This window comes from Tetrao urogallus, assembly GCF_951394365.1.
Source record: "Tetrao urogallus genome assembly, chromosome: 2".
In the NCBI taxonomy this organism is placed as follows: Eukaryota; Metazoa; Chordata; class Aves; order Galliformes; family Phasianidae; genus Tetrao; species Tetrao urogallus.
In genome coordinates this window covers 37,094,565-37,120,021 of record NC_136814.1, presented here as the reverse complement: position 1 = coordinate 37,120,021, position 25,457 = coordinate 37,094,565, and the positions used below count along the sequence as shown (strand labels likewise).

Sequence of the window (25,457 nt, the reverse complement as noted above, 5' to 3'; positions counted from 1 at the left end):
GAAGAGAACCTGTAGCTGCATGTACGCTTTGGTGAATTAGGATGTTTAAGGGGATTATTTCTTCCTGCATGCAATGTATTTGGAAGCCTTGATGTGCCTTTTCTTCCATTCTAGTGAGAAGTCTTGTGTTAGAAGGAAAAAAAAAGACAGTAAATGTGTTAGGTTTGTTATGCAAAATTTTGTTATAAATGCAAAGGTATCTGCAATGCAGAGCTGAAATGCTTATTACAATGGTTTTAATTTCGTGAGTAGGTGAGGGTGCTTAAAATTGTTCCTGCTGAAGCACAACTAAATAAAGTACTTGTTAAATGTAGAACAGGACAAAAAAATCATACAAAGATCCAACGTGGCTGCCACTGGGGAAATGTTAGATACCTACCTGCTTCTTACAGAAAATAGAACATGGCTTAAATAATTTAAAATCCAGAATGTTTTCCAGAGAGAAAAAAAAAGGCAGCTGTAAACCATTTCAGGGTTGCTGCATTTCTTTGTTTCTTAAGGATGGTGGGGATCCGTGCACAAACATCAGCGAAGGGCAGCGTTCGGAGCTGTTCCCTGCCAATTGCTGACAAAGGCAGTCCTAATGAATCATTCTGAATTGTGATCATGTGCTACCAGCCCACAGCGAGCTGCCAAAGAGGAAGTGCAGCTTGTTTTCTTTCATTTTCTTGATTCCCGTGCTGTAGGAAGATGAAAGGAGAAGGAGGAGGAGGAGGCAGCAGCGGCAGCCAAACTTAATAAATAATTCTGAGGATTCCTGATATCAAATGGAGGCCCCTGAGTGGGACCCACTGAAAAATGACACCCTTCCACCGACCCTGACGCCAGCTGTCCCTCCGTACGTGAAGCTGGGCCTGACCATTGTATATACTGTTTTTTATTCACTGCTTTTTGTGTTCATCTACGTCCAGCTCTGGCTGGTCCTTCACTACAGGCACAAGAGGTTCAGTTACCAAACTGTCTTTCTGTTTCTGTGCTTGTTTTGGGCCTCTCTTAGGACTGTGCTCTTTTCATTTTACTTCAAAGACTTTGTCACAGCAAATTCTTTCAGCCCCTTCATCTTCTGGCTCCTCTATTGCTTCCCCGTCTGCCTCCAGTTTTTCACCCTGACCCTGATGAATCTTTACTTCACACAGGTAAGCAACAGATATTTGATTAAATCTGGCAGGATAAATTATTGTTTTGTGAGATTTGTGAGAAGGATGTAATTTCCTAATGTACTTTGGCAAAGCAAAAAGCAAATTTCAGATAGTTTAGTTTGGAATTGTAACATTTGATCTGTGTGCAAGCGATCGGTGTTACAGAGAATGTGGAGCCTGCGGTGATCATTTCGGGAATGGCAAATAGTGTCTATTGTCTGTGAAATGGGTGTCATTTAATTTAAAGGGAGGGAAAAAATATACAGAAGAGCTTGAAGGCTCGATGTCCAAAATACTGTTCTGTTATTATTCTTTACTATTGTTGTTACAGCTTCGCTTAGGCATTATAAGCCTCCTGGCTTAACAGACCTCGATCTCAATAATTTTGCAGGCATCCCCCTGCTCAGATATTTTGTAAGTCAGCTGAGAGAGTTTTCAGTGGGGAGATTTCTATTCTGTATCGACAACCAAAATGCAGATCAAGTCCTGCAGCAGACCCAAGTTCTTATAATGGTCTGTGTTACACACAGCAGTGAGTGAGGCCCCAGTACATGCTAGGTGCTGTACAGAGGTGCGCTCTCTGATTCAAGGACTCTGTGTTGTAAAGGTAAATCAGCTGTGTTATGAAGGAAGCAGCATCTCTGTATCAGAAAGACACCTTGAGAACATATCTGTGCAGTGGACAGCTAGGAATCCAGATGCATCAGGCTGCACAGAGCTCTGTGTTGCTGCAGTTAGACTTGCTTGGAAGTATTGCTGGTAAGCTTGGGTATATCGGTTGCAGGATGAGATGTCAGCATGCTGAGGCACAGAAAGGCTGCTAGGCTTGCCTGAGATCTCACAGAAAGCTTGCAGGAGAGCAGGGACTGAATTCGCTGTCTCTTCCATCCCACTACAGTGCATGCAGGAGGACACCTAGCTCTCAGATGGTTCTTGCCAGAGGTAGCTTTTCCAGTGCAGGGACAGCTGGCAAGGGGAAGTGCCAGGATGCTCTGTGTGTAGCTGCGTGCCCTGCTTGGGACCAGCTCAGTGCCTTGCTCTATGTGCTTTTATTGTGCCTACAATGCTTACAGTGCTCTGCAGCTATGCAGGGCTGTGAGCTCAGAACAGCCTGGCTGGAGAGGTCAGGCTGATTGTGAGAGCTGGCATTCCAAAGCTGAAAAAGCAGAGCACGTAAACATGAAAGCTCTAAGAGGATCATTTGAGTTGCAGAGGGTGTTAGGACCACATACGTAGTTTGGCACTTAGGTTTACTTCTCTGGATTCAGTGCCTTAAATGCCTGCAACTCATACCACTCCACTCCTCAGGACTTGAAACATATTTAGACATTAAGGAGTCTTTCATCTACATGCTACTCAAATCTAGCTCAGGCATTTAATCACCTATGCTTGATTCCATGACATTTGATAACGATGCAGTTCTCCTGGGGCTGATGTCCATCATCACATAGTCCATCGCCATCGCAGCAGCTGGGAATAAACTATACCCCTAGGTGAGATTCTTCCCTCAGACACGCATCAGGGCTGCCATGGAAGGCTGGAGAGTGCAGCATCCTGGCTTATAGCCAAGAGAAGTCAGGGCTGAAGTGAACACAGAGCACGCATGTTGGCCTGTACTCTGCAGCATTTGTGCTAGTGCTCAGAGTCTGTGTCATCAGTAACTGATTCCTCTATTTAAGAGAGGTGTAAAATGAGAGTATACAGAATGTGTGCATCTGTCCTTTTAACTTATTTTTGGCACTGCTGTCTGATATCACTAAGGAAGTACAAGACATTGGCTGGAAACACAAATATTGTAAGGCTATTGGCTCTGCCTCTGACACGATTTCTGCTTTGTCACCGTGAGTCCTCCTGATCTTCCTCTGAGCCTCTCTTCAAAGGAGCAGCATGGTTACCTGTCTTGAAGAGCTGCTATGAGGATTTTGAAACATTTACACAGGACTTTCAGAGCTTGTGATGTGTGTCATAATCTCTAAAGATTGTGAGCCACTGTAGACAGGCATATTATTAGTAGTGGTGTTTGCTTTAGAGCTAGTTGCTCCCAGTGAAATCTCATCTCAAACATCTCCCTAACCACAATGAAGTCTTAAGAAATACAAGCAGAGCCATTGTAGGAATGTAATGGGAAGACACAGAATAGGCGCATGTATTTTTAATTCACTGTTATTTACTTCTGGCCATTAAAAGGTGGTTTGGCTTGAAATTCAGCATCTTCTTAAGTCTGTATTTTTAATGTGCATCTAGCTTTCCACAGCAGGCAAGCAAGAACTAGCGTGAAAGGGGTGGGGAGAGAAAATTTTGTGTTCAGTAATGGCTTATAACTTCACAGACCTGTTCAGAAGCAACATTTATGCTTCTTTCTCTAGAAGGAAGGAAAGAAAGATCTGCAGCTGTGTCTCACTGCATGAGAACCGCGCTACTTAACTGGTGCTTAGCTGTAGGGAAATGAGTGATCTGTGCAAAGTATGGGAGCAGAGGATGGGAAGACCTCATGGAATTTGCAGGTGTTTACCTTCTGTCCGGCACTCAGCACTTCTAGAAGAGGCACTGCCTTTTAGACACAGAAGTGAGAAAAAAAAGTGATTCCAAAAGTACTGCAGATCTTCCTGGCCCAACAGAAAAAATTCATTTGGCAAGTGCCTGAGGGCATTTTTCAGAATAATAAGCACCTTTGAACTTGACAGAAAGTTAGCCACAATTATTCTGTTTTTAATTGGTATCCCAAAGCAATGAGGACATAAATTTGGACTCTCTCTTACATGTAGCAAGGCAAATAAGCCACAATGGTGTCAGCTAAGCAAGGGTTATTCGTGAGCATTGTCATCAGCAGACACAGCGGAAGCTCTGATGCACTGTGACGTATCGCTAGACTAGAGGACCTGTGGACAAAAGAAAAGCTACAATCAAAATAGTTTTGAGTCAGAACTGTTCCTGAGAATTGTTCTTTGAGTGGGGAGGTATGGTCAGGGTGGTCTTGATGGCAGAATAAAAAGGGTGCTGTAGGTAAGGCTTAGGTAGTGTTACCTTCTCTCAGAAATCAAACACTAGAAAAAATACCTGCTATTTCTAATGGGATGCTGAATTTCCTAGCATTTTTTTTTTAATAAAGTCTTTATTCAATCTCCTGCCTTCTAAAGGAGAACATGAATGGTAACTTCCCTCTCAGGTTAACTTTCTATCTTCAACCTAATATCTGCAAATACCTGCATTGCACCAGGCCAGGGCAGCTCCCACGTCCATCCAACAGAGAGCTGCAGTGTACATTTCCACCCACTGAAACAAAAAAATTCCATAGATACATCCGCATCTCTCTTGCTCAATAAAGCAAACACCGTACACCAGCAAAAAACGTGTTGTCCACTTTAACTGAAGACAGACAGCGAGGACCCCAGGAGTCAAGAAGTCTGTTATTTATGTCTTGACTTCCCAAATCTCCCACTCTTCCCATCCCGGAGAGGGGCCTCAGGCCTTATGATCAGGTCTGTGCGCATAAGTTTAAATAAGCTCTGGGAAATAAAATCAAATGTTGCCCTTTTTGGTATGAGGTGGGAAGAGAAGGGTTTGCTTCATTTTGTTCTGTTTCAGGCTTTACATTTCACTGGGGAGCAGGATGCAAGGGAATGAAGAGGCAGGCTAGGATGTAGGGCTACCGGCTCAACAAAGTCAAGGCCAAAGAACATGAGCCATTGGGGATGCTGGAAATCCCGGTCCTCCTCTTCAGGCAGGCACGGTGAGCCACTTGTTGTGCTGTGGGTTTAACCATAGGGTTGGGAACTCCTCCAGCAGCTGGGGAAGGTGGTGCTGAGTTGAAGAACTGTGAGGCTGTATAGGTGGAGAAGAGCTGCTAGGCAGATTCCCTCTCTTTATTCCTCCCTAGCCATATTCCATTTTTTCTCTGGCACCCAGACTGAGGAACTTACCCTGCCTTCCAGGCAAGGCTGATAAAATCAGGGACTTTCAAATGAGAGAGAAATTGTGCAGAGTAAGGCAGTCAGACAGGAGTTGGCCATGCTGGAAGTGCCTGGTAGGGCGGGGAGAAACCAGCACCAGGCTTTCAGGGAGGCTGCATTTATCTCTGTGGAGCTGGAGTACATGTTATCTGTGAAGGAAATTGAGAGATTCTTATCCTCTAGTTAGTCTGGGCAGAATTTTAACAGTTATACTAGCAGTGAGAGAATAGAGAGGGTTTGTTTACAGCATGCTTCAGACATACATAGAACTACAAAGGAGTCCAACTTACAGGCAGCAAAGCATCAGCGTATAAATTTGACTTTAAACATTGCCCTCTGTATTAGATCTGTAGGAGACAAACTGAAATGGCAGACTGGCTGGCTGTCAGCATCTGACATGAGAAATGACATCATTTGCTTTGGAAAATAATTTGACAGGAAGGCTACATATGCAAACTTAGCACGGCTGTTGGCCCTGCAATAGTCCCAGCCTTTGTTTTTGCCAAGCTGCACAAGGCTGAGTATGGCAGGTGGTCACAGCCCATGTCAGTAGGCTTTGCAATGCACAGTTTAGGGAGTAGAGGGATAAAGTGGGCACATGGGAGAATACGATCCAGGAATGAGGGAACATTTTACAGGAAAGAACAAACATGGAAGGAGAGAAAGTGGGCCTGGGACTGGAAAATACACAGGAAAGGAAAGGTGATGGTGAGGGACTTTGGTCCTGCATTAGGCTGGGTTGTGTTTTTAGGGCACAAAGTTTGCATGGAATGTGACAGAAGAGATGGACAATGTTGAGAAGGACTGGGAAGGGAAAGTATGCTCTGTGCTCCACATACAGCTCTTTGAAATGGGGACTGGTAAATAAAGCCGAACCTCATTCCTCTGCAGAGGGCCAGCTGGACAGGTATGAGAGCACTTAACACATACCTGAGGCTTTTGGTGAACTGAGCAGCCAGTAAAAGTGAGTTGAGCCACCCGACACAGAGGTATCCTGGAGGTTCGTACCTGGATTCACATCAGTGCAGCTAAATCAGAGCTTAGTCAGAGCTTAGATTGAAAGCTACTCCAGTGAGGTTTCTTTTTTGCTTTTTTTTTTGGTTTTTTTTTTGCTCTAGGACTATGTAATTTGGCTCTGACACCTGTTTCATTGATCCTAACATGGACAGGGTGGTTCCTGATGTAACTTTGATAACCACAGCTGTAACCTCCATAAGTCATAGCAGCCAGGCCCTGCTTGCCTGCCCTGCTCTCTGCTGAGGCACTGCCCTCCATCCCCACCTCTCTTCTGCTGGGGCTGGTGAAATGCCTTTAAGGTCAGCTGTTTACATCAGTTCCTGAAACACAGGAATTTTCCCTGGCTGTATCTAGGTCTTTTTTGGAGTGCTTTTGTACTGCTGCCCTTTTATATGCCAGACACATACCTCAAGGGAGTGGAGGAGGGAGTGTGAGAATCTTATTTGAGGTTTCCAGTCCTTCAGCAAAGAGAAAGCCAAAAACAGGATAGCTCTTCTTCAGAGAAAAAAAAAAAAAAAAAAAAAAAAAAAGTGAAAGGGGGAAGAAATAAGGAGGAAAAGTAACCCTTTGCCATTAGAAAAACAGCAAGACATTTCGCAGTTTTCCTGGTTGCTATTCCCCCTGGGTTTCTCTGAAAGGTCTCTTTTAAGAGGTCTGCCTTCTGTGAGCTGTTTGGTCTATTCTTAGGAATAGCTGCTTTGCTTTGCTCTGGTTTGCTGGAAGCCTTGCTGAGATGACTCAGATACTGACTGGAAGCTTTCTCAACACTCTTGCAGGGAGGGGCCATTGGGCAACCTTTTCTTCCACGGCTCTTTGGAGTTAAAGAGCTGCACCCACACAGCTGAGGTATATTGAGCTATTGAGCTCAGCTTCAGACACCCTTACTCCCCACTGAATGGCTCTTTATTCCATGCCAATCACATTTCTTCCTGTGAGGTTACTCATGAAATAAGGCTGCAAAGGCAGCAGAATGTGGCTGCCTGTGTCTCTGGCAGTCAGTTTGCACCAGTATCCACAAGTTGCACCAGCAATGTCCCTCTACATAGAGTCCTTTTTCTGTGTAGTACTTTCTTCATGGTTATTTTGCTCCGACACGATTCAGAAGCCTTTGTCTGTTGGGGCAACTCCGCCAAGCAGCATCCCCACACACAGCTGCTTCAGCTATGCCACACTGAGAGATGTGACCCTGCACTGTACCAGCAGCAGGAACATCATGCGTGGTTCTTACTAAGTTAGCTGTGGGGATTCTGCTGAGTGGGGCAGCATTGGGCTGTTTGATGTGAAAGCAGTGTTCTGTGACACTACGGGGGTGGCTGCAATCTTTTAGGGGAAGTACAGGAGTTGGCATTGAGGAACAAATGAATTTCCCAGGCTTTGTGGACGCCGCACAGCTCATTGCTCACTGCAGATTGTCTCATGGAGCTCTCTGCACAGGCTCTGAACACCTCTGTTCTGTGCTGCTCCTGAAAGCTGTCAGAATTAATGGTACAGCATGTGAGTACTGCTGTTGAGGTCAGCGTTCCCACACCTTTTATACCTCCCTCCTAGGTAGCAAGTAGGTAAAGCAACATGAAACTTGTTCCTGATTTCCTTTGGGAATTCATGATCTGAGAATTTGGAGAATGAATCACAAAGATCTTCTCTAAGGGATACTGCCAGAGATGTTATCTACTGGGAAATAATGTCAATGGCTGCAGAATATTTTTAGAGATTTCCACCCTCAATGTTTCCATTTTATTTTCAGCTGTTACTTTTCTAAGGTCTGCTGAGAGGCTCAGTGCTCTCTGCTTGTTCCGCTAGTACTAAGCAGACTGATGTGTCATAAAAGTAATTTTCAATTCAAGGCAGCTGCTTCTGGTGAATAGCAGCTAAATGACACGTTGTTCCAGGAGCGCTGGAACAAATGAAGCCTGATTTTCTGCAGTTCTGTGTCTCATGCTTGACTTTGAGCTGTGGCTGAGGCTGTTCCCGTGATGGAGACATTTCTCATGGTACTTGCCTGGGCAGTATCTCCCAAATCAGGTGATGTGTGGGGCCATTCTGTGGGATTCTCCTCACAGAGGTCATATATCAGATGCATTTCAAGCATGCTTTACTTCTGCTGGGTCACTGATTTTCAAGAGGGTGACAGAAGGGTCATGTCTCTGACTGAGTATTTTGGTCCAGACTCTTTTGAGTCTCCTCTCCTCTGAGCTGAACAACCAAAGAGATTTCAGCCTCTTGCTCATACGTCTTGCCCTCCAGAGCCTTCACCATTTTTGTCACCTTTTTTTGGACAGATAAACATGCTGACAAGGTGGACACATACCTATTACCTACGCAGTGATCATGTAATTCCTGTTCCCTTGGCAGAGCACAATAATCATACTAGCTGTCATGGAAGTTACCCTAAAGGACATGTGATACTAAGCGAAATGGATAAAATGGGATGACTTGAGAAGAAATCAATTGGGAAACAGCCCTAGGGAACAGCCTCACAGCATGTTATTTTGTAATACTGGTAATCACTTTGCTTCAGCAGTGACTGCTGAGTTCAAAAAAAACATTTATAAAGGTTTATAAACTGAGTGTGTTTAGTAATAATGTTAACTTACGAAAAAGCAGTGACACTTCCCTTGATCATCTTTAATAAAAAAAATGCAAATTATTAAGTGTTTTTTTATTTTCAGCCTGGTAACTATTGTGCCTGAGTGCTCTCTCTGTAAAAATATATATTGTTCTGTTTGTGAACAGACAGCCAGTAGAAGCTAAATAAACCTCAAAGTAAAGAGATTTCACTGGCATCCTTTTGGGAAGCAATATGGACGCAAACTGACATCACCAATTTCAGGCAGGCCGAGGTACTCCAGCAAGCTTTACATGTGTGTACAGCATCAGACCCAACATGCCAGTATGAGCTGGTCTGTATGAGAGGCATGTACTTACTGGATGTATAAGAACCTAATAATTATTTATCTCTTGATTATACAAGCTCTTGTGAATACTAATATAAAACCTTACATCAGTATGTGATATAAGTGAAAACAGTGGTGCAGACAATTTGCATAACAGTATGTGATCATCTCTTGCTGAGTGGTTTTAATACTTTATATCTTGCCTACCATGGACAAGACATACAGGTGACTCTCACTACATTTCATGTGACATGTGAGACAGGATTCCTGTGGACACAGCATTTTTCTTTACTCATGTGTCCTATGTCTGATGCAGTATTTTTCTGTTTTGCAGGTGATATTTAAGGCTAAATCAAAATATTCCCCAGAGCTACTGAAATACAGGTGAGAACTGTGAAAATCTTTGGAGTGGTGAAGAAAAATTGCCGTGTACTTTGAGAAACGCTGACAGTTTGTGATGCTCATATCTCTACTACTCATATTTAAATACCAGTGTTTCATGACAATGGTTCTGAGGCCAGCTTCTTCCTATTATGTTTCAAAGTCTGTGTCATTTCCCAGTACAAGCACCATTTTTAGACATTCATGTATTTCAAAGGGAAATATTTCAAATGCAAGCAGAAAGCACTGACCCTGCTAGTTTGCCTACATGTTCACAAAGGACCTGTGGATGCTAGGTGAATTCAGGCCCAGAACTTCAGTAAAGGTAGCAGGGTGACATATTCATTGCAATGGGAAAAAGTGGGACTGGGTATGTCTTAACCGAGAAGTGAGGTAAGCAGTAATAAAAGGTTTTGGGGAGCTTAGAAAAGAATTATGAAGGGAAGGAGCTAGAGAGAATGGATTCAAGACAATGGTGTTTTGGGGAGCTTATAGATGACTTACCGTGATTCCATAGAGCTGAGATTATGATGGCTTTGCATTTAGGTGGTAAGATCTGTTTAAGGTCTTGTTTGAGCAGGAAGGATTGTCAGGAACTACTTGAGAACTCCTCAAATGGCCTAGATGTCCAGAAAGTTGAGGAAGAGATCAATAAATTATTCTTTACTGTGGCAATGCCTAAAGCCATCGGTCAGGGGAAATATTGCTTAGATAGGGCAAGAGAAAGATAGAGAGAGGTTGTCTTATTTCCAAATAAGGAGTTTACAGTCTGAAATCAGGATAGGAAAGCAGAGTAATTTGCAACTGAAATCTACCCCCTTATTTACTGACTATTCAGGAGAAGCTGGTACTGTATCAACAGGTGGAATACTAATATTGTCTGTGCCCTGGAAGGTGGAAACCTAGCCTAGCTGGCTAGGTTTTGATGCAGCTGGAGCAGCAACCACCTGGAGCTAGTGCTTGAGAAAACGTGTTTGGTAGAATGGCAGGACAGCGAGAGCGAGCTGAGTGGTGCTTGGACCAGTGACCAGTGAGGGTATGAGACGTGACGGTTGGGTACTCCATGATGATAAGCAGCTAATGCAGAAATTCTAAGGATGGAAACAGAGGCTGCATCTGTTTTGGTGGCCCCAGGAATGCTTTGAAGTTAGTTGGTCTATGTGCATACTTTGGCCACATCCCAAACCAAAAAGAGCAAGAGCCAGATGCTCGCTGATGAACACTGTGACATACAAATACATTCATCCCCCTTTAGGCTCTGGTTTCCGTGGGAAGGAAATCCAGGAGTGTGGGTTGGCAGACAATTATTGCACACACTCACCAGGTCCCCTGCCAGCCCTCAATGCAAGTGAGAGAGCGTGCCTGCCTTGATGGTACACTAGCCAAAAGGAACAAAGAGGTTGCACAACACCTGAGCTGCAGGTAGATCATGATGTAGGGAAAGTCTATGAACATGTTTCTGGTTGGCTTTAAAGGTGAGAGATAGCAGCTTTGAACCTTGTACACTAATGGCATTTGTGGCAAGGCTTTATTCTTAAAAAGTGCTTGAAACATTCTTTCTTCATGCAGAGAGATCTCATGAGCTTGTGATGTTTATTTAACATCTGCTAAGTGAGCACATACTACCCTGCCCTCAACATTTCTGTGTTCATCTAGACTCTTGCCTACTGCATTTCTAACACTGATCACCTTTGGGTCTGGTCCAGCCTTATCTTTCATATTTAGCTCTGTTGGTAAAGGACCGCAAGAAGAGTTTTGTTTTAATATCTAAAAGTATTAATATGAATGTGGTTAGCCTGTGTGAAAGAGCCTAATAAATGAAGCTGACCTCATTTCAGGGCAGTTCAAGTGATGTAAATACATGCACACCTGCAGCAGTGGTCCCGTGTCTTAATTGTAACAGGCTAGTGAAAAATGGATGATTTGGGCCTTCATACAGGGCTTGGGGCCTACACTTAACGAATTTGATTTTTCTTTTCTAGATGTTCATGGTTTGGATTTGTTTTTCCTGTTTTTGTTTGTTTCTTGTTTTTAAGTAAGTGTGAGACTGTATTACCTGGTGTCATATCTGCATCACGGCAGGAATGGATAATGGTAACAAACAGATCAGCAGAGAAGTAGGACTGTGGTCTGTGTATTACACAGGTCTCATAAACCAGATAAGGAAAAAGTCCTATCAGGGTCAGAATCTTAAGTAAACTTTTCTCAGCATAGTCTTCACGATATTAGTCATTGCAGCAAAAAAAACTCATGGCCAAGTCTGTACTAGCCCAGCTTCATATATAACAGTCCTCCTGCATATCTCCCTGGGCTTAGGGATTTCTTACAGTCACTGGGTTCGGTTGAGGCTTACTGTGCTATGTGCTTATGCACACAAGCCTCAGACAGTGTATACTTTCTGAGGAACCACACACAAAATGTAGTAGTTTCACGTGTTTTCTCATTAATCAGGGCAAAATTCATTGTGTTCAGTACAAAGCTCAAAGAAAAACTTACTAAAGAGATGCACCTAAGCCTGACAGAAAAAAGGAAAGCCTTGGTACATGCCTTCTCTACCAAGGCAGGTTACACATAGCTCCTTCTAAGGGACTAGCCCCAAAGTGGGAATTATGCACAATAGGCTGTTTGAAAAGTTATTGGTGTAATGTGGAAGCACTTCTCCTGACTTTCTTTCTATTTTCTGGAACAAACAAACAAAAAACTGTTTATTCATGCTGTATAGCTGCCTGTGTAGATGAGATGTAAGGATGCATTCTGCTTTTAAGTGAGGCTGCAATGCTTTCTGCAGAGACCCTAAAACTGCCATGAGAGACACAGCGCATCTCCATCAGTGCTTATTCAGAACTCCAACAACAATGCTTCTTTTGTCAAAGCAGGCAGCAAGCAGGCTGCCTCCCAAGCCGCATCATGTTAATAAGGGGGTTGGGAGCTCGTTATGTGAAGAGCTGTCATGGCCCATCACTTGTGCAGCTCACACTGGCATACATAAGAGTGTGTGGGCAGGAGAGCTCAACAGTGCTTTTTATTATTATTTTTTTTTTTGGCTAAACTCTGTCAAGGAGGAGCCTGGCTGGTCATGAGATGGCATCAAGAGCAAGCAGGCTGCACTGGAGCAGAAGTTTCTTCTGACTAAGTTGAGCAAAAAGAGAGTGCATACTTACTGTCCGGCAAGAGACAATGTGTAAAATACTCACCAGAGCATTTTACTTACACTGCAGTGAGGGTGCATATGAGCAATGTGGATATTGTGAGGCTGTTAAATAGGCTTTGGGAGGGGAAGGAAAGGAAGATGCATAACCATCACATAAAGACTTCTGAAATATTAATAGAATCACAGTATATCCTCAGTAGGAAGGGATCCATGGGGATCATCGAGTCCACACAGCACCACCTCAAATTAAACCCTCTGTCTGAGAGCGATGTCCAAACGTTCCCTGAACTCCACACTCGGGGCCGTGCCCACAGCCCCGTGCAGCCCGTTCCGTGCCCACTGCCCTGTGGTGCAGCACCTGCCCCCAACCCCACAGCCCCTCCCCTGCCGCAGCTCCATGCCGTTCCCTCGGGCCCTGCCGCTGTCACACAGAGCAGAGCTCAGCGCTGCCCCTCCGCTCCCTGCGAGGAGCTGCAGCCGCCATCGGGCCTCCCCTCAGCTCCTCTGCTATGAGCACACCTAGGGGCCTGAGCTGCTCCTTCACTATGTTCATAGCCTTCCTTTGGATGCTCTCTAATAGCTTTATATCTTTGTTATATTGTGGTGCCCCAGAATGTAACGGTAAATACAATATTCACACTACAAGTGGGAACTGCATCCTCCAGAGGAAGATGTGTGAAAGAGGAGCTCCAGGACTGCAGTGCTTCTGGCATTAGGCTGTGAGATTGAAAGGAGCTGCTTCTAGCTGCTCATTCTAAGGACAGAGCCCTGCCCTGGAAGAATAAGAATGAGCGCAATCTTCCCCCTGAGAGGGAATTTCCATGACCAGCAAGGAAAAGACAGCAGTCTTGTTTGCTGCCAGATATAGCTGGAAAGAAGGGCATTGATTTGTTGATGCAAGCGGGCACTTTGAGGCTTTCAGTTCTCCTCATTATGCATCTAAATGTTCTCAAAGGTGTACCTCTTCCTTCCCTGCCCTCTGAAAAGAAGACAACTACTCTTCTGTTTTGTAGCTGGGTTAAACACATGCAAGAAATCTATCACCATGAGGTAAAAGTATTTTTAAACAATCCAAATTTGATTCCTCAGAGACAGTCAAATTCAAAATTCACATCAAACATGAAGGACTAGGGCCAAAGCCACTTGCTCTGTGGCTGCAGATTATAAACCCTATCAGAAATTGTCTCGGACAACACAGATAAAGAAATAAGCAAACACTTGAAATGTAAATATGTTTCTTTTTATTTGTTTGTTTGTTTGTTTATGGAAACCTCTGCAGCTGTGTGTAGGAGTAAAGAGAAGCAGTCTTCCTTACTTATGTTGCAGGCTTACTTATGTTGCAGGTATCACTTCTGGGTGGGTGGGAAAACAAACCAGTCCAGCTCCTGGGCTTCTGTCACATTTCTGTTCCAGCTCTGCTCCTGTGGTTGTGCAAACAAACCCTTTATCTGGCATAGATGGCAAAATGCCAACCCAGAATCAATGTGCATATTTACATTTCTTGATGGTTCTTTTAAGAGGTTGCCCGTGACAAAAATTTTTAAGAAAAGGGACAGAGAACGATGCTGGGGAGCCAGTAATTTTCCTATGCTTAGGCACTTCCCTAATTTAATATGAAATCTGATTGCAAACACTGGTAGTCACCGATGCTTTTCATGGCAGTAAAACCAGGATCAACAACAGTCCTTTCCAACCAGCTCAACCTTTTGCAAGGTTTATCCTGTCAGCAAATAGTTGGATGGTTTGTGCCATATATGAAGTGCATGTTTTAAGAAAGTACGTGTGTATTTTAAATGATTTGTAAGAACTGGGCTGTTGTATCTCTGCTGCACTCTTCCAAATTTTATTGCCTGACATTAGTTTTTTTTACTTACTGCTTATTCTGTGACTGTAAAAAAAGGTCTAAAACTAGCTCTGTTCATCTCTCCAGCAATCCAGAGTGCTTAGATTTGGCTGTGGGTCACTGGTCAGCTGTGGCAGCCCAACATGTGCAGCTTCCATTATTCAGAGTTGCAGCTTCCACCTCGTGACTGACACTTGCTGAACAATGTCGCTAAAACTGTTTTCTCCTCACTCTCCCAGGTTGCCCCTCTACCTGGCCTCTCTTTTCATAAGTCTCCTCTTCCTCTTGGTGAACTTAACATGTGCAGTATTGGTGAGGACACAGAATTCAGAGAGAAAAGTCATTGTCTCTGTCCGGGTGGCAATTAATGACACATTGTTTGTGCTCTGCGCTGTTTCACTCTCCATCTGCCTGTATAAGATTTCCAAGATGTCTTTAGCCAACATTTACTTGGAATCCAAGGTAAGGTACATTTTCAGTTCCTTTTAAAGTACCTTCTGAGAGACATGGGTAGTGCAAGGCAGAGGCACATGGTTCTTCAGATCCCCCGAGAGCTTAGAGGCCTTAGACTTCACAGCTTGCACTTGGTTGTACATCCTGCTCAATAAATAAATACTGAGGAGTAGAAGGGGTGCTTTTGTCTAACCCCACAGACCCTAGAATACATATTTAGGACGGAGTTTACAGAACTTCTGGCTGGAGTTCCTCACAGCTGTTTTTAAGCTGGGTGCCACCCAACTACATTTCAGTACTGCTTCAGAGAGGTGGTTTTTACTTTGAGATCCTTCAGTCTGTCAAATTATTGGCTGATTATTCTAAATGTTTAAGGCAGCAGTGTGCTGAAGGTAAACCAGAAAAAGGAATATGAATATCCTTTATAAATTTGCATAGTGTCCTATAGATAATATAATAGTTTTTTTTTTGAAAGACTTAATGTATTATAAATTCATCCAAACAGAGAGAAGGGGGAAAAGGTCTCTTCTATTAATCTACAAAATATTCTTTCAAGAAATGTTTGCTTCACAGCTTTGCTGGAAGAGCTGGATCTGCAAAAGGTGTCATAAAAGCTAGCTGTGTTTGTCATAAGTCAAAATGTTTTGTATCTATACAAAATGAAACAAGGTTTTCAAAGGTCTTTGTATTCACAGTACATGGTTAGAGCTTAAAGAAAACGATTAATTCAACCAGTAGCACATTACCATTATCACAACAAGCATTCCAAAAATCTAAGTTTTAACTTCCATTTTGAAAATCTTATAATAAAACCCCTCCTTCCATTTGGTTAATCAGATGAAAGGAATACTTTTCCTGTTTAATCAAATCTGGCTGTACTGCACAACAACTAAAAGTTCATGGCTGAACAGAAGATTTAAAAACACGGCTTAGTTTGTTTTGCTTCTTTCCACTCTGTCATTTGCTGACCAAAGGGCACGGGCAATGGATTATTTTTACTGTTGAGAAAAGTTTATCTACTGCTGCAAGTCACAGAAGTGTAAATCTCTGTGACAAAGCAGTGTTAACCTACATGAGGCTTTGGTGGATTACTTCATTCTGTTTCCTCCTGCAGGAAACCTTATCTCCTTCACTTCAAGCTATTTCATGAAAAACAAAGAAATTTGAGTGTTATTGCAGAGAGGAAAAGACAAGGCAGGGCGCTAATGAAAATTTGAATGTGTAAACGAGAATTAAAGAGCACTGTACTTTCTGCTGACCTGAAATAGAGTCCCTCTGGGGACTTCCAATAGGATTTGGCTTTACATACTTAGGGATACAGAAGGCTGGAGCCAGCAGTGAAATAACATCCTGGTTTAATCTGCCACTGCTGTGCTGAAAAAAATAGCTAAAGAGCTAAAGTTCGGTCTTTGCAGTGATACAATAGAAGCAGCGTTGGACAAAATGTGCATTCTGTGTTGCTTGGAGATGGGGACCAGTGCTGGCAGCCTTTTATTTGTATCTCCCATCTCATGGCACATACTCTGTGACCACACATGGAAGTGCTGGCAGACACAGTATCACCTGCAGGATCTGGTGCGGGGCCGGACCTGATCCTGAGCCGTGGCCCAGGCAGCACCAGGGAGGTGCAGAGCCCACCCATGAGTGTTGGGCCAGAAACGTCATGCATTTGGTCCTGCTACCTACTTAGGGCTCCCTTCTTTTCTATGGGCCTGTGACTGAAGAGGGGATCCTTCCAAGCTTGTCGAACTGCACTCTGCTTTCCCCAGGTCACCTGACTAGATTTGACTGGCAGTGAAAACAGAACAAGTTCAGTCCCTTTTTTTTTTTTTTTTTGTATTTGGTGGCAATAGAGTTTGTTAAAGCTGCAGTGTATTGAACTATTAAAGCCTTATGGGGAAACTGGCATGGGGCAGCACCGACTGTGCGCTGCTCCTCGCTTCTGTTTTTAAATGCAGCTGAAGTGGGACATGGTGTGTGATCATTAGCAGCTTCTCCCTGCTCGCTCCCCTGGGTTTCCATGGCAGCCCCGCTGCTCCTACAAAAGGAGAATGGGGAAGTGTTGAGTGGATGTTTCCCCTTTTTGGCACTTCCTGCTTGCTGCTCTCACTGCTGTGCGCTGGGTGTCTGTTCCAGTTCCCACATGGCAGCCCCCCGGCTCAGGTTGGGCCTGGCTGGAGGCAGTGTCTGCGGCAGCGCTGTGAGCAGGTCATCAGGCAGAGACTGACGGCACTGAGGGTTTCATAATACTCCTGAGTATTCAGGCTGTTCTCTGAAGCAATGTTATTTTTTGCAGGAATGCAGGCGAGCTATAGTTTCCTGGTGGCCTTTTTGACGTGTCACTCCTTATTGCCTCTAGCCATGGAACGCACGGTGTGAGGTGTTTGCTTGGCAAAGCAACAGGACAACAGCCACCAGCAGGTGTGGGCAGCAGAGAAGCCTGGTGGGCTCCTTAAGCCAAGGCTTCAGGGCTAGGGCTAGGGTTATGCAGGGCTTCTGGATGTGGTGACCTGATGGCTCGCCCTGACCCATTTTATATTTGTGTTCTGCCTGTGTGTGCCTCGGGCTGCCAACCTGCTAGCTGAGTACCTGAGTGGAGGGAGATGTGCAGACCTTGCTGTCTCCTGCCTGGGTATAAAAGGTCCCGTGAGGGGGAGCAGCTTTCCTCTTGGCTTGTCTGTATCAGCTAGATGAAAAGAACCCATCTGCATTGTGTAGGTCTCTGCCTGGAGAAGGAGGGCAGGGCTAGTGAAGCAAATGGCTGTACTGTGCTAGCCTAAAGCATGGTTCCTCAGTGCATTCCTCCTTTGGACATGATAAATACCATTCCAGAGTGAACTGCACAGCATTTGAGTTTCTTCCTTCAGAGCCAGCCTCATTTTGTATGCAGGCCTGCCACCATGACCAGACTCACTGATCTCCATAGCCATGCCTCCTGGACTCCTCTGCTGCCACAACTCCTGTGCTGATGCCTCAGTCCCCTGATTCCAACAAGCAGTGGTCAGGAGCTGCCCTTGTTCCTCACGCTAGTTGAGGCTCTTTCCCCTGCTCTGTCCCTTTTCTTCTCTAAACCCTAGGAACTGTCATGACTTCATGCTTTGCAGTGTCATTCCTGCCCTGGTGCTGAAGGTCCCACTTGCAGACTACCCGGCCACGATAACTTTGCCCATAGGCTGTGCCTCTACTTCGTCTTCTCTATGTTGACTTTTAGGTGAGGCAGGATGTTCTGTTCCAGTCTGCACTGTGTTAAACTGCTGACTGTTGTGATCTGCTCCTTACTTATGAAATAGGTGCACAGCAAGCAGTTATAAAAAGATGCAAGTTTGCATCATGCCAGTAGCGAGAGTCTGAGATAGGATGTTCAATAGCTGGCATGCAGCTGAATTCTCTAGCTCTATCCAATACCAGGTGTTCTCAGGTGCTTTCATTGCTGTGAAAACGGCACTTGTGCAGCAGTGACAGGCATTAACAGCAGCCCATCTTGGTAAGGGTCGGAACCACTGCCATTCCCTGGTCACCACTGTGCAGTACAAAAGAGTGCAGGATATACTGATCAAAGAAGGAAAACATCAGTCAGTAACATTAGTCAAAGCACCATAACAACCCCCCAGACTCCATGCAAAGAAATATTCTTGTCAACTTCCCATGTGACTAATAACCTGTGTTCAAATCTTTTCCAGGGATCATCAGTGTGTCAGGTGACAAGCATAGGAGTGACTGTTATACTACTTTATACCTCACGCGCCTGTTACAACTTGTTCATCTTATCATTTTCCCAAACCAAGAAAGTCAATTCTTTTGATTATGATTGGTACAACGTATCAGATCAGGCAAGTATGAAAATATTTGCTAATGAGAAAAACTCATTCTCATGTGACAGCTGATTTCCTAAACATTATGACAAGAGGCATTAACATGTTAAAATTCGATGGTTTTTTTCTTTTGTTTAATGCTATCAGATTGATTTGCTCCAGGAATACAAATTTCTTGCAATAACAGCAGAATGGAAAGCAGAAAGGGGGAGGAAAAAAAAAAAAAAAGCACTAAAAGAAAAACATAACTGCCAATTAAACAATTTTAAAATATCAATCCTTTAGTTAACATTTAATTCATTTTTATTTTACTGGTAAAAACAACATTCAAAAAGACAGGTGTTTTGTTCATCGGTAAGAATGTACCGTAGCTGGAGAGCAGAAAAACAGTTCTTGATGCCCCTGAAATGCAAAGTTCCAAGTTCCGAAGTCATCATCAAGTCTCCCATTGGCATTTAGTGCAGAGGAGTTATGTACCTTAATTCTGCCAGTAGCATATCTTCCCTAGTTTTAGGATCAGACTGTGATTCTTCACAACTTTTCATTGCAAGTTACAATTCAGATATTGAGAACTAGCAGTATTAGAAATGCTAAGGGAAATAAGTAGGTAACTCTTTCTTGAATTTTATGAAATTTGGGCATCCAGCTCCTTTCTCTGCTTTGAAACACACAGGTCCCAGCACTTTTCAAGCTCAATCAAGCCTTGGAAAAATGGCAGGCCTGTATTTAGAGCATGAGTAAATATTTTTGGGGCTCAAAATCCCAGATACACGATGCCTCCTCACCACCGAGCAAGCACTTGCAGAACAAAAGCAGAGTTCCTAGCTGGCCAGGCAAGTGCCTTGTAATGCCAGGCAGGCCAAGCAAACTGGAGCCATTCTCTGTTGAGCAGCAAATAAAACTAGATATAAGAAGCAGGTAATCAGCAGGATAAGACTGCCCAGAGGATCTCGTTAAGAGTTGTTGGAGAACAGTATGTTAAGGACCTCTAGTCCCCCCTGCTGCAGTGTGGGTAGGAGCACAGCTAGGTGGTACCACTGTGCAATTAGAAGACACAGATTTTAGGTGGAAGAGCAGTGCACTGTGATTCATCTCCTGAATCCAACATCTTCCCTCCTCCTGTTGAAGCCTGGTGTGTTGGTGGCTGCCGATGGTCCCTTGCAGATACTAGAAATTTATGGCCAGAATATTCGATCCAGTTTCCCACCTGGAGGCCATGGTTATTCATAAGGGGGGCTGACTGGAATGCTTTAGGACCTGCTGTGTCTTTCCAGTGAACTGCCTCAGGTCACTCTTCAGAAACATTTCCCTTTTTGATTCCACACAAAACACATCAAAAGACAGGACTGCCCTCTGTAGATATGGCAAACAGCAGAGGGGAAATCTGGAGAGAAGTTAGTTCAAAGCTAACGCTAGAGAAACAGTGTGGTTATTCCAGATAACAAAGTGCAACCATTTGAAGAGTTCCAAACCTTAATTTTTAAAGATTGTGAGCAATAACCTTGAAGACCTGGGCAGTGGCTGTTCTTTCATGTATTATTCCCATCTGAGAAAGGACCAGAAAGGAGAAAGGACCAGAAAGGTAGCTTCTCTGTAAGTCCATTTTATCACATTCTTCCCAGCCCAAGAGCCTGGCAAGCATCCAGCAAACTTTGATTTTGCTGAAGACAGAGGATGAGAAAGGAGGAGGAGAAAGGGTAGAAGGAAAGAGAAGTCATGTACTCAACAACATAGAACATTTAATTTTTTTTTTTTTGTATGCCTTTAATCATTAGCCAGGTTAATCCAACTTCACTGGAGTTTCCGGACATGTTGTCAAGCTCCAGCCAATTAAGTATAGCGCTTCATAAGAAGAGATGTTGGCTCTTGCACCAAGAAAACAAAATGCCATTTTTGTTTGTAAATATTTTTCTTTTTTGACTTTTCAACAGGCGGATCTGAAATGCCAGCTGGGAGATGCAGGGTACATAGTGTTTGGAGTGATCCTTTTTGTCTGGGAGCTCTTGCCTACTTCCTTGGTTGTGTATTTCTTCCGTGTTCGAAATCCTACCAAAGATCTAGTGAGTGAAATCTGCTAGTACATTTATTATTGGGATGTTGTGGCAGGTCCGAAGGGCTCAGCATGCAGGGGAGCTTTTGCTTCTTTACATATTATCTTTTTCAACGTGCCCTCAGCAGAATAAAACCCAAGCCAATGGCCTTGTTGTGCTAAGTACTTATGAAAGAAACTCATCATATCTACCCAGAAGAAAGACAGTGTGTTTCTCAGGCAATTATCTTAAGAATCAGTAACCTTAAATTTAGGGACATGTTCCTCATGGGTTAATATGGCACTGTACTGTAGGCAGTGGAAAAGGAGTCAGTTTGCTCAATCACAGTATTGTTCATAACATAGAGAGCAGCGAAATGATGATGTGCTAACTGTTCCATGGCATATATGAATTAGCTTTAGTTCTTCTAGCTTTGTGTCCATTGAATTGTTTCAGTGCCAAAAGCTAATAGCTATAATAAGCACTACCTGACATTTTTGCTTGCTGAAATAGCAGAGCACAGATTAAAGTGGGAGTTGTAACAAAAATACTATATATCCTTAATACAAGGCAGTTAATAGATGGACACGAATCTTTTAATGGCTGTAAGCAGCACTCCCAGGCTAGGGTGTGCGGGTTGACAGCACATGGGTTTATCAGCCTGGCATAAGGATTACCTAGGTAATCTGTGGGTCAAACCCAATTAAAGCTAATATTCCCCCAAGGAAAATGTAAACAGTAAATTCACAAGAGAAGCAATTCACAGAACACACTTCTAGAGAAGACCACAATTTTTGTTCTCGTACACACATTTTCAAAGGCAGTGAGAAAGTCAAACTTGTAAGGAAGTAACAGACACCAGTGACATGAAGTCCTCCTTACAGTTCACCTGTGATACCTGATATCACACTAGGAAACCTACCAATGTCTATCAAAATTAATGCATTAAAATAAGATCTCAGCCCTACTCCTGCTTAGGAAGTAGCCAGGATAACTGTAAAGAGGAGAAATTAAATGTTTTTAAACAACAGTCTGGTGATGCTGTTCTTCTTAGAAGCAGCTACAGAAAGATCTCATTTTACTTGAGGTGATTTTAGTACAGCCAGACATGCTTTTAAATTCATGGCATTAGATTCACAGAAAATGGAAGTAAGAGTTGCGATCTAACCTCTGCTTTACAAAACTGATCACATAAACACTTGGAATCTTACTCAAATGAGGGTCAGGCAGGCAGCATTCTCTTGCAAGTCAGAACACGCTATGTTAACACACACAATATTATGTTTTTGCATTGTGACTTTCAGAAAGCCTCAAGTCTCAAACTGAAAGATAACAGTTGAGGAGTCATTGGTGTTATCACTACTTTCATGGGGAACTTTCTATGGATAGACATTATCTGTCATAGTGAATCAATCAGACATGATTTTTTCCTACACGAGGTATTTATGCCAAACACTTGCTGTAATTGGAAAATTGGAAACAAGGATGTTAGAAAGGCAACTGTAGCAAGGCAAAACTGAACTTCAGTGCAAACATGCCACAAGAGGGAGACTAAGGGCCATAATACATTCAGCAGACCTAAAACAGTTGAAGAGTAGAAAATAGTCTACCTAGAGAAAATACCCATAAAGCATGGGATTGGAATTAAAACAAACTCTTCTTTAGTTTAAAAAAAAAAAAAAAAAACACAACAACTCTCATTTATTAAAAATCCAGAATATTCTTCATTTGCTATAGGGAAAAATTCCAGGAAATAGTAACCCTTTGGTTTCACATTTCATTCAGGACTTCAGAATGAGAAAGTTTGAGTAGAGGCAGCCTACATGCAGCACAGTCCAGAGGTAAAGCTCCACGTGGCAGTTGATACCACCTGAAACAAGCAACTGCATGCTTTGGTGCTGACAGAGAGCAACTGCAGCACTTGGACCTTTGCTTTGCTGTAGCTTCAACAAGACAAATGTTTGAAACGGGGACAGAAAAGGGTGTATTTTTAGTTCATCGTTGCTAAAGTTATTTAATATCTGAAGAGATAACGAGAGGTTTAAGTGCTCTCCTACCTAAGGCCAAGGAGATGCTGCCATCCTGCCTTATCCACATGCACTGGGAGTCCCATCCCTACATATAAGCATTGACTGAGTCAAAGGAGCTCAGCTGGTTCCCAGATGTCTCTGAGCACTGTGTCCAGACTCAAATGGGTTTTCTGAATTGTGTCTACTCTCCATTTTAAATCCTATGAAAGAAAATGCTCTGTATAAATGAAGGTGTTACATGAGGAAAAACTTAAAATATGAGATCATCTCTACGCCAGTAGAAGAAAAAAAAGTAGAAAAAGATTTTTGTTGTCTACAGAATACCTAAAATAGCCTGTTTTGTTTTGGAAGCCAGGATATAAGTATGCAGTAACTTATTTTGGAAGTCACACACTAAGCAATTTATCTGCTGCAAGTACTAACTCAAGTTTAACCTTCTCTCAGGCCAATGCAGGAATGGTCCCGAGCCATGGCTTCAATCCCAGATCTTATTTCTTTGACAACCCTCGCAGATATGACAGTGATGATGATCTGGCATGGAATATTGCACCCCAAGGAGCACAGGGCAGGTAAGATACAAGAGCTTACTTCCCATAACAGAAACAGCTGGAGGAGAGGGAAGGTGCACACTGCATAAGAGCAATGAAAACTGTTTAGATTCAGTTGCTACCTAAATGATAAAGGGTGGGGAGGAAGCTAATGTAGCAGCACTGAACAGCCTCATAGAAACTACAAGGACACAAGAATGAAAATGGTTACATCATTTCAGAACTATCTTTGAAAAAGTCAGGACAGATCTTTGGATTGCATTTCACCGTCTAGTTCTTCCAAGAGCAGAGCAAGACATGTCATTTAATAGTTCAATGTGTCAGCAAAGCACCCTACAGAGTAGCTGCTTTCCCAGCTTTGAGAAGAAGAGGGTAAAGCTTGAGACTGCAGGCAGGCAACTTGTCATGGTGGTAGTGACAAAGCCTGTCCTGTAACATGGTTAAACACCTCAGGGCAGCTCACCTGAAGTAAAAGGGATATTTGCTTGCCCATTTGCTCAAAGTGGATGCAATTCTGCTTAACTTTCGAGATCCCACATAACTCAGAACCACCATAAGAAGCCTTTTTGTGTGTTTTTTTTTTTTTTTTTTTGTTGTTGTTCTTCTGTGCAACCATGAGGTTTATAAGGATTAGCTCATCCTTCCAGGAAAGTGGAGTTCGCAATAAGAACAGCACCTCAATCAGAGAAGGAAAGGTAGTGCATCATCCTGTCCTGAGAGGAAGTTACTGTGTGTTATTTATCTTCTATTCTTGAATCTACAACATGCTGGTGTTAGATCATTATAAGTTACCTGAAAATAAGATTCGCTAACAGCAGCTAACGTTCCCAGATCTAGTTCCTTTACTTAGACAGTCACTAGCCAGTTCCTCTAATTATAAAGTCACTACTTAGAGTTATCACCCTATTCCTGCAATAGATTTCCATGTAGTAACTCATCCCATTGAAGATGCTGCAGATGGTGCACTCCAGCCACTACCCTGCCTATAGCTAGAGATGTTCTTCCTTACAAAGGTATGAAGGAATGAGCCACATTAGCACAGCTCCCAGTATAAATTAAACCGACTGATTATGAGAGCAGAGGCAGTACACCAGAGATGCTCACCAGATCCACGTCCCTTCTATACAGATGCAGGGAGGTTCAGATCTGTCACTGACAGTCCATTGCTGTCTCAGGATAGGCATGGATTAGAAACAACTTTAGCACTCAGATGATCAACCACCTCCTGGATCAGCAAAGCAGCGAGGGAAAAGTCTTTAGTGAACTAAAAGAATCAGGAAACAAGTAATGATTCGTCTCGGTATGAGAACCACAACTATGCAATTGCATTTTGCCCACAGTAACTAACCAGCTGTGTACAGAATCAACCTGCCACTCGCTAATTCTGTTTTCCTCTCAAGTTTCTCTCCAGATTACTATGACTGGGGCCATCAGAACAACAGCTTCATGGCTTACATAGGATCCCTCCAGCAAGATCCAACATTGGACACAGACAGGCCAAGCCCTATATGACTTCAATCAACTACCTAGGACATTCCAATAGTAAAACGATTGTTCTGGAAAACAAAGCTTAGCAAATTTATTCACTCTTTGGTTTTTAGAAGTGTTCCTATGCACAGATAAATGAAGAACTTGTCTTTGCCACAAGCTTTTCATAGTTTAAGGAAAAGCATAAGCTAATGATTTAAACTTTAAAGACTGTTCTAATTATATATGTCGTTCCAAAAGCAATGCCTCCTCTTTATTTCCATGGAAACTACTACAACTAACACAGAACACAACAACACTATTTGATAGAGCAAATTCACAGCTACAAAACAGTATTTTTCAGCACAGTCACCAACATTACTTATGTCATTTTCACTGCTGATGTACAAAGGCCTGCATACCACACATAATCCACATGAGCAGAGGTGACCAGCTGCTACACCACTGCTACAACGCACCACCCACTGCCTTACTGTGTTCACATCTACTGTTTTGTTTCCAGAAATATTCAGCAATCATCTGTGAATGTCAATGGATGCAACTTTTTCCACGTGGAGGAATTCAGCAACACACCTTTGCTTCATACGCGCTTCTAAGTCAGACACCATTTTGGCAGATTGCCCCTCCGCTGCCATTTCTCACACAGCAACAAATTGTGACAGAATATTGCTGGGAAAGTTCAACCTCTACTGCCATACCACCACCATCCAACTCTGACACC

General features: G+C 43.2%; 1 protein-coding gene across 1 annotated transcript; it reads left to right on the top strand.

Moving 5' to 3' along the window:
- Positions 1-642: 642 nt before the first annotated feature.
- GPR137B (G protein-coupled receptor 137B) lies at positions 643-24,760 on the top strand (the record flags this gene model as incomplete). The annotated part of the gene is made up of 7 exons (XM_079550603.1): positions 643-1,136; positions 9,335-9,384; positions 14,615-14,837; positions 18,509-18,658; positions 20,572-20,700; positions 23,145-23,269; positions 24,649-24,760. Exons 1-7 carry the CDS (start codon positions 768-770, stop codon positions 24,758-24,760), a joined length of 1,158 nt encoding a protein of 385 aa, XP_079406729.1. The 5' UTR covers positions 643-767.
- Between the last annotated feature and the right edge of the window lie 697 nt (positions 24,761-25,457).